At 36.5% G+C, this 9,290-nt stretch overlaps 1 protein-coding gene across 3 annotated transcripts in view; it reads right to left on the reverse strand.

Moving 5' to 3' along the window:
* Positions 1-9,290, reverse strand: part of col18a1b (collagen type XVIII alpha 1 chain b) — a 48,820-nt gene that overhangs the window by 23,421 nt on the left and 16,109 nt on the right. The window contains exons 1-4 of one of the 3 annotated variants that reach the window (XM_016514096.1): positions 8,232-8,599; positions 2,258-2,799; positions 1,631-1,723; positions 1,402-1,458 (exon numbers count right to left, since the gene is read on the reverse strand). In XM_016514096.1, coding sequence (XP_016369582.1) covers positions 1,402-1,458; positions 1,631-1,723; positions 2,258-2,799; positions 8,232-8,508 — 969 coding nt within the window. In that variant the 5' untranslated portion in view covers positions 8,509-8,599. Of the gene's footprint in view, positions 1-1,401; positions 1,459-1,630; positions 1,724-2,257; positions 2,800-8,231; positions 8,600-9,290 lie in introns of those variants that run through there. The other 2 variants (XM_016514098.1, XM_016514097.1) reach the window with 2 other exon arrangements.

A 9,290-nucleotide genomic window follows, 5' to 3' on the forward strand; every position in this document is an offset into this window, starting at 1 on the left:
AGAACGTAATCAATGTAATCAGCGTTGTTTACATTCAGCATGCGCGCACTTTCTACTGAACGTAAATAAAACTGATTACGTTGATTATGTTGATGTTATTATTGTTTTCTTTGCGCACAAAAAGTAATCTCGCTGCTTTGTAAAATTACGGTTGAACCCCTGATGTCACATAGACTATTTTACAGATGACCTTGCTATGTTTCTGTGCCTTGATCGTGGTAGTACCCTTGCTGTCTATGGAGGGTCAGAGAGCTCTCAGATTTAATCAAAAATATCTGAATTTGTGTTCCGAAGATGAACAAAGGTTTTAAGGGTTTGGAACGACATGAGGGTGAGTAATTAATGACAGAATTTTCATTTTTGGGTGAACTAACCCTATAATAATTCCACAGTTCAATACATTAAGCAGTATGCCAGTATGCTTTCTATGCCACTAAAAATCTATTAAACCAACAACGAATATGGCAGTGAAGTAGTAGGAGATTATAGGACTTCTACAAGGATGAAATCGCAGTCATATGTGACCACCAACCACCTGAGATGTTGCCCCAAACAATAGATACGAGACAGAATTAAGCAAAAGTTAAGCCTCTCCTTCCTGAAATTCTGGAATTACCTATAAACAATTGACCCATCTTTCCTAACCATTATGAATATTAGACAATTCTATACTCTAAAAGCAATAACAGTAATGGTAATGCGTTATTTCATCTATCATAAGTCATTATTATCCAAAACATTACAAAAACCTCAAATATTTGCAATTACGAAAATATATTTAGGTTCTTAGTAATTCTCTGGGAGGTATGAAAAAATAGTAGTTACTAATTTTTTAATCTGTCCCACTTTATATTAGGTGTACCTATTATGTTCATGTTGAATTGCAAAACACTTATGCTGCTACTGAGGTTGGATATGCGAATAGGGCAGATTTGGTGGTAGAGGTTTAAGGGGTAGAGTTCGGGTCAACAGTGTAATTATAGATGTAATTACAGGACAAGACAATCTAAAATCATGTATGTGCACAATAAGTGCATTGTAGCAAATAATTAATATAAATGTAAGTACATAGTAGTTAAGGATACTACATATAAACTGCATCCCTTTAATCAGTGTCTTGTTAGTTAATAGTAGCGTTAACATTGTTACTCATTTGTTCCTTTGTCCTTATTCATTAATGATGATATTCTAAAGTGTTATCTTTTAAGTGAACATCCGATAGACACATCACAGTGCAATATGTCAGAAGCAGTCTTGTAGTAAGTATTGTAAGTATCAATATGCAACCACAAATATAATTTATATACTTTCAGAACATTTGCTTTTTCACCAAGAGTTTTTTACTAGAAGGGTTTGACAGAACATTTTTTTTTCAGATAACTAATGTCCAAAAATACCTACTAAATTATGATCCATATCCATTCTGTCATCTATTCCACTTCCATTTTCTCCAGAACTCTACAAATAATGAGAAGCAAGCATTAACTTAGTTAGTAAGCCATCAAGATATTCAGTGGGAGAAAGATTAAGAGTAATTTCTGTCTGTGTACTATAAACAATACATTTAAAAAAAATTGCCAACAAATGTAGATATAAGAATGACACAGTCTTAAGATTATTTGCAGCTTACGTCATAGTCATCATCATCATCATCATCAGCATCATTACAATGACGCTCTGCAGCTCGTGGGTTTTCAACCACCCTTAACTCTGAGATCATGCCCTAAAAAAACAGGTCAACGTCAACATCAGAGTTAACATCAGTCAACATATCAGCTGTAGTTGTGTATGAACATAAATGTCATTCCAGATAATTCTCCTGAATGGATGGATGTATAGATACAGTAGTTATACCATATTGGTCAGGGACAATCGACTGATCAATTGATCATTTGTCAGACAGACTCACTAACAGACAGAAAAACGACAAAGGGTCCATGATACATTTGCTATTGTCCCTTTGTATATTTGAACAAAAAGCATACATGGTAACACTTTAGGGACCAATTCTCACTAGCTGCTTATTAGCTTGCCTATTATTAACATATTGGCTGTTTATTAGTACTTATAAAGCACATATTCTGCATGACCATATTCTACATACTACCCAATACCTAAACCTAACAACGGCCTTATTAACTCTTAATAAGCAGCAAATTAGCAGTTTATTGAGGCAAAAGTCATAGTTTTTTGCTAATAGTGAGAATTGGACCTTAAAATAAAATGTGGCCAACATACAGAGTACTTTTAGACATACTTGATATTTGTCTGGGTCATCAGCTCCACTTTGTCCAACAAAGATCTTGGAGTGTATCTCCAGCTCCAAGTCATCAACTGAGCGCTCAAACTTTACCACCTTGGGCTCAGATTCACAGTCCTCGTAGAAAGACACCTGGTCCAGACTAACAGCGAGAGAGAAGCGGCTCCACTCTTGTGGCTTGTGTTCCACCTCAAAGCTGGCCACCTCTTGAGATGTAACTGAATCGGGCTCTGTGTAATAAAAAATAACCTTTCTTTTGCCATCCTCCACTGCTGAGAGCTTGACCCCAATGTACATGATCTTTTGATTTGAGTCTGTGATGGAGAAGAGGACTCCAGCATCATCAGAGTTGGGTTTCAAATGGAAGACAAGAGAGAAGTCTCGGTAGAAGGGTGTGGGAAGGTGGGCACGTGCCATCTGTTCTCTGTTGGTGTCTTTTGTGAAGAGGTAAGCAGTTTGTCCATTTGGGCCTGAAACCCGGGTGATGTCTTCAGGTGGAGGGTTTCCAATTAGTTGCAGCAGGGAGATTCCACTCTCTGCTATGATACAAAAAATAATGGAGATCAGTACAGTTGAAATGAATGTAGTGTTTGGTGATGTTACATTTAAAAAAACATATTAAGTGAAAATTAAATGAATTATTGCTGAAATATTACTGAAATTTTCATTTGCTATTTAAATATTTAAAAGATTCAGTTCTTACTGGTGCCTAAAATAGCATGTGTCTTTTAGAAAAAGGGCCAGTTATTATATAATCTTTGCAATACATGTGAGGTAAAATTGCACCCTACAACAAAGTCAACTGGTTCAGCCTCATAAATCAACATGCTGCAGCCTATGGGGACTGACAAAAATGGTGACTGGTGATTATTACCATGTCTACAGAACCTGGGGGAAAACAGTTAGACACAGTGGAATAATTCTTCACAGTGTACATTACAGTAAGTCCTGAGAGAATCAGACTAAATTTAGCATGCTAAATATGTGAAATTTTGCTTTCTCAGGGTTGATGATGGAGTATAGGGAGACCATTGTCAGATCACAGACATTTAAAGGTCTAGGTCTTGTAAAGACCTGACTGTTCTTTAGTGTAAATGTTTTTACTAGGTCACCCTTGTGACAAATATCATAGTTTACATTTATATTAGATATAATTGGTTACTTTTTTGACTCACTTAAACATGACTTAAGTCTATTTTTATGCAATACAGTATGTGTAATGACAATGTTTACTGGTGAAAGTACTAAAACACATTTATTAAATATACTTTAATGTCATTTCTATTGAAACTTGTATATCAAGTACTTAAAGCATTTGTAATTATACATTTGTAATGATAAAGTTCCATTTTAGGTAAATTTCCAATTTCCAAGATATTAAATATTAAATAATACACTAGTTAAATGTTATAACTACAGTATTAGTCAGCACATCAAAATAAGTGTTTTAGCATAACATAACAAAAGATTATCAAAACCATTATCAAAAATGTACTTTTTGGTAAAACTATTAATTTGACATTATTACAAAGTACACTTTTTAAAAGTGTAATTAAGTGTGTTAAAAACAGTCATGAACATGTTACTCTCTTTAATGACAGCACAAGTAATTATTTATTTTGCATTATAATGACTTTTTAATTTTTAAAAACTTATTTACAACTTTTTACCAAAATAAACAAAATTATCTGTATTATTCACTGAGAAATGAATTTGGGAAGTGAAACAAACTTTTATTTTTATACTAGTGGCCTTTTATTGTATTAATATGATATTATCGGCAAGTACAGTATTTAAAAAATATAAGATTTGAAGTATACAAGTGCACATTCAAAAGAATTACAGTAAGTGCACTCTTTTTTTCAAAAGGGCAACAGCTCTGAATTGTTATAAAATAAACACCTATAAATACCTTATTATTTTAATCATAGCTGTCAACCATTACTCCAACATGTTACTGTATGAAGAGGTTTTCTCTACATTCTACATTTATACTTGTGTATACTGTTGTATAAACTGTTGTAAATTCTTGCATAAAGAAAGATGGGCAGGCAGATTTGGGCTGAACCAAGCTAACACTACTGACTGTGGGACGGCATGTCTAATTCTAGGCTCATATTTCAACGGCAAGGGCAGCTTAGTGGCTTTTCCATACTACACCATGATTCTCATTTGACACGGCTGTCCAGTCGCTCACCCACTCAGCCAGCATTCATTTCGTTCCTGTGTTGTGCTGTCACCCTCTTTTAAAACACTCACACAGGGGATTCTGGGAGTTTAGCTGGCCCATTATCTAGTCCAGATGTGTCCACTTGCTCTTGGATCCTACCTCACAACATTAACTCTAATACAATCCACTTGTAAATCACAATAAAGGTGGAGCCACTGGAACCACCATAAAGTTCAGACTGCAAATTACACTATGAGTGAGAGTGCATCATGTCATTGCGATGTCATTCAAAAAATGATTTCTCATAAAGCCTGATACAAGACATTATAACTGCTACTAAAGTTAGTGATAAAAACAAAGCTTTACTGCCACATACATTTGATATTTCAAAAGTGTAAACATAAGCAAGAAATCTTTTCAAAACGTTATTATAAAGGAAATTATATTTAAAGTACTGGTGAATGTTCATTCTGAACTACTTGAACTATCTATCTATAATTAAACAATAAATAACATGTGCTCTACTGCAACAATTGTGAACATGCTGATGAATAAATCGTCCCTTGGGCACCAGTGTTATTGGCCAACTGTTCAAGACACTCTCCCACATGCGCATACATCCTACAGCTGTGATAAGACATGACTAAACAAAATAAAATTTTGGGATTTGACAAAACAAAATAAAATTTGATGCTAATAACACTGTAAACATAAAAAAATGCAAGTCTCCTAAAAGTTCTGTCAACTCTGATTACTTCAAATTGCTAGTTAAAATGCCTTCTGCCAGGAATTGTCTTTATATATTTTTTTTCTTAATGGTTGTAAGTCTACTGACAGCTGGATAGGTAAATGGGAGTTGAATGAATGAGATGGAAACCCGAGGATCCTGTTAACTGATACCTCCTTGACTCCCAAGAGACCTAATTAAGATAAACTTTACTTTCAAAAAATTATCTGAGCCCCTATACTTCCCAAGAGATAAGACAAAGAGTAACTCAACGAAATGACTAGCATGAAACAGCTGCCAATTATAATAATTCAGCTCTTTTTAAACACTGTCTAACAACTTATACTGAAGAAATTGAGGGTAAATAAAAGGAAAACTAACATACTGAATGCAAAATGGCATAAATCCAAAAAGAATGCACTGAAACAAATTAATACATGTTAAATGATGAAGTCTGGATGCAGTACCAGATGTGTTAGAGAAAAAAACCCTCTTACAGCATGGTTTGCAGTTGCTTGCCTCTGAGAACTCTGCGGTTTTCATGGTGCTTTCTCCAAGACCACAGTGATAGATAAAAACGCCAACCTTATTAATTACCATCACAGTGCAATGCCAGAGCTGGTCATAAATATGAAAGGTCATTAAACGATCAAGGAAGACTTTGTGTCAGATAAGAATTGCTCTTCCCCCACAACAGATCTTCACAACTGTCTACACAATGAATCCTTTTTTCTATCAATCTCCCAGCATTTCTTGCACATCATCTAAAAAAAAAAAGAAAAAAAAAGAAAAAGTCCCTCATAGCTAAAAATAAAGCCTCTTAAATCTGTTCGTGGATTCTCTGCTGTGTCTTGTCACACATTTTCAGAGGGAACCTTGTTATAACCAGCACGCAAAGAAAGTTCTTTGTCTTATTAATAACACAGAGACACAATAATCTGCCTCTTTGTCCCAGTGTTACTCTCCAACAAACGTGGCTGAGGTCATCCACCACAACTCACACATATGTATGTAGATGGTGGTCAAACTGGATTGTGTTTGACAAGAATGCTGATTCAGCATGGTGAAAAATCTATTTTATTGTGATAGATGGTTGAGCTGGTCTTAAACATCATACACTAGGATCAGTAGTTTTATTTTCTTTTTAATAAATTGAAGATTTCCTGTGTCTCAAATCTATCTGTGACCTGTTGTACAAACGCAAGTAGGTCACTGACACCATTTTGCATCTTGAAGCAGTTACCAACACTGAAAATGCTTGAGAGACATTAGCATTGCTTTCACAGTGAACATAATTCTGTTGATAGATGACTTAAAGCTCAGGAGTCTCAGTTATAGAAACAAAACAAAAGCATTGCTTTAAGAATCAAGCACTCTAGGAGCACTTATTCTAAACATGAGAATGAATGACTTTGCCTGATGGATTATTTTTACTACATTTCACATGGACAACCATAAACTCTCCTGATCTCATCTAAACTCTAAAGCTAAGCAAGGTTTGGCTTGGTCAGTACTTGAATAGGTGACCACCAGGGAATGCAATTTGCTCATCAGAACTGACCTCAATGAGTAAACACTGGTTATATAACCTAATTCTGACATAACAGAACGCATACTGTAAGCGGATTCCCCACATCCTTCTCATTCACTTATAACTGCATATAAGTGTGTTTCTGACTAAATTTATGGTGCATACACACGTCATCTCATTCTTATTCTTCTTAGGTTGATGAATCAGGAATATTCTAAAAGATGGAACATAATTAGCACAATACATGCCTAAACCATCTCCATAAGGGTTTCCATACCACAGTTTTCTCCTGTATTAGTAACTTTCTGCAAACAAGCATGTGCAGCTTGTTCTCCAATTAAGTTAAGTCAAGCGTGTCACTTTCAAGACCAGTCAAAATACAATAAACAACTTTTATATAGGCCTCAACTACACAAGATCTAGCTATAACACAATTTTGTAAAAAATATTGTATGGCACTTAATTATTTTGTGTCTAATAATAACAAATTGTAGACTGCCAAAATTCTGTATTTTTTGCAAACCTGTGGATCTACATTTTACACTAAATTAAGAAACAAAGTGCACACGTATTAATTAATAATTATTTCTGATTGAAAATGCTTGCACTCAGAGTTTACACACAAATATGAGCTACAGGTTAAAAACAGTCTGCCAAAATGAAAATGTTTAGAATGAATGTGCAATTAGTATTCATGCATGCATGTAATTCTAATGGATTCACACTGAGCCACGCATGCAGACCTCACATCACAGCAGATGTGCATAAGTAAACGTTCTGCTGGTTAGCGTATACCCAGGTAGTAAATGTTGGTCTGAGCCCTGGCAAAGCGATAGCAGAGCAGAGCAGAGCAACCGCTGACAGACAGGAAGTGACTGGTGTCTCTCACGGTAGAAAGCACACCAATAAAAAACACATACCGACAAGACAAGCGGCACAAGTTTGAGATGCATCACAGTTTTACCTTTGTGGTTACTAACGGTTAGGCATGACTGACTGGGCTCTGGTCCCTCGGGGAGGGTGTGGCAGGCCACAGGCAGGCCCCTCTCCTGTAGGACTGTCCAGCAGCTGTCCAGCAGCACCTCACAGAAAGTCCTGCAGGGTAGCAGGGCTATCCCAGGTTTCTCAGAGGGCTGATGGCATCTTGGTGCCAGTAGTAGGCAAAAAAACCATTCCAAACCAAGGTGGCAGCCTGAACGCAGGAGCCAACCCCATTCATTTAACACAGCTACCACATCCTCTGCCTGGGTGTGGTTAAAAAAATTAGGTACAGAAAATGTGACTTCACCGTGAGATAAACAGAAAGGCCAGTCAGAGCCTCTTGATAAGCAGTTTGTGGAATCCTCAGTGAAAGCGGAAGTGCTAATTATACTAATCCTGCTGTCAGTGACCCTTGTCCCTGTAAGGATGGTTGCTGTTGTTTTGCCTTCCTGAGCCAAATCCATAGTGGGCCCTGAGCCTAAGCCTGACCCAATGGCATCACCTGAGGAACCTTTGACATTTATTTCATGTTCGACTTCTTCTGATAAAGACTTATCATTACCCATTTTCGAGGAGATGACAGGTGTCCTCACTGTGACATTGTTATTCACAGTTGAGTTCTGGTCCCAATTCTTCACAAATCCTTGGATCCCTCTCGCTGCATCTATTTTTTCCGACCCTACATCAGCAATTTTCTCCTCCTTACTGGTCGTTCCACCAACAGAAGTGCCATTGTCCACTGTGGGGGCCTTTGTGACAGGTGAACTGTTCCACCAAAAGGCATTAAGAGGACCCACATACAGAATCAACAGGATAGACAAGCCCCAGCTGAACCTCATCTTTGCATATACACTAGTCCTTCTGTTGCCCGAGTCATTCAGAACATGCTATCAGGCGCGTCTTACAAAAGTAGTCTAACCAACACTGCAATGCAAGATGAGTTATCTTTTCCTTCTCTTAGCTCATTGTAACAGGGGGAGAGAGAGACAGAAGGCGTGTTCTCTTTAATATAAGTTGGACCTCATTGGCCACTTCTACTTTTCCCCTGCAAAATGTGAGAAACACTCAACCTCCCTCTGTGTCCCAATAGACCCTGCTTCGAGAACACAGATGTGCAGCCTCAGTTTTCCTAATGCTCCTCTTTTGAGAATAAAATCCATATATGGACCCCTTAAAAATATTTAATATAGCTTTCTTGTTTGCTTGTAGAACTTCAATGCCCATTTCAATGCCATTTCAGTTTTCATGAATGACTGTCAGTAAAATTAACAATTAATCTTTGATTATTAATACTGAAAAACACAATGTGGAGATCACTATGTGCACATATCCCTTTTCCTTAAAACAATAAAAAATATATTAAAAAATATAATTAAATAATTACATTTAATTGGAATAAATTTACTTAAAGGGTTAGCTCACCCAAAAATGAAAATTAGACTGCATTTTACATACCCTCGAAGCATCCTAGGTGTATATGACTTTCTTCTTTCAGAGGAATCCAGTCGGAGTTATATTAAAAATTGTCCTGACTATTCCAAGCTCTATCATTGCAGTCAGCGGGTGTTGCAGTTGAACAGTCCACAAGTCGTCAAATAAAGCTCACGCATTCATAATAAAA

The sequence above is a fragment of the Sinocyclocheilus rhinocerous genome, unplaced genomic scaffold, assembly GCF_001515625.1.
Source record: "Sinocyclocheilus rhinocerous isolate Xijiao unplaced genomic scaffold, SAMN03320098_v1.1 scaffold806, whole genome shotgun sequence".
Lineage (NCBI taxonomy): Eukaryota > Metazoa > Chordata > Actinopteri > Cypriniformes > Cyprinidae > Sinocyclocheilus > Sinocyclocheilus rhinocerous.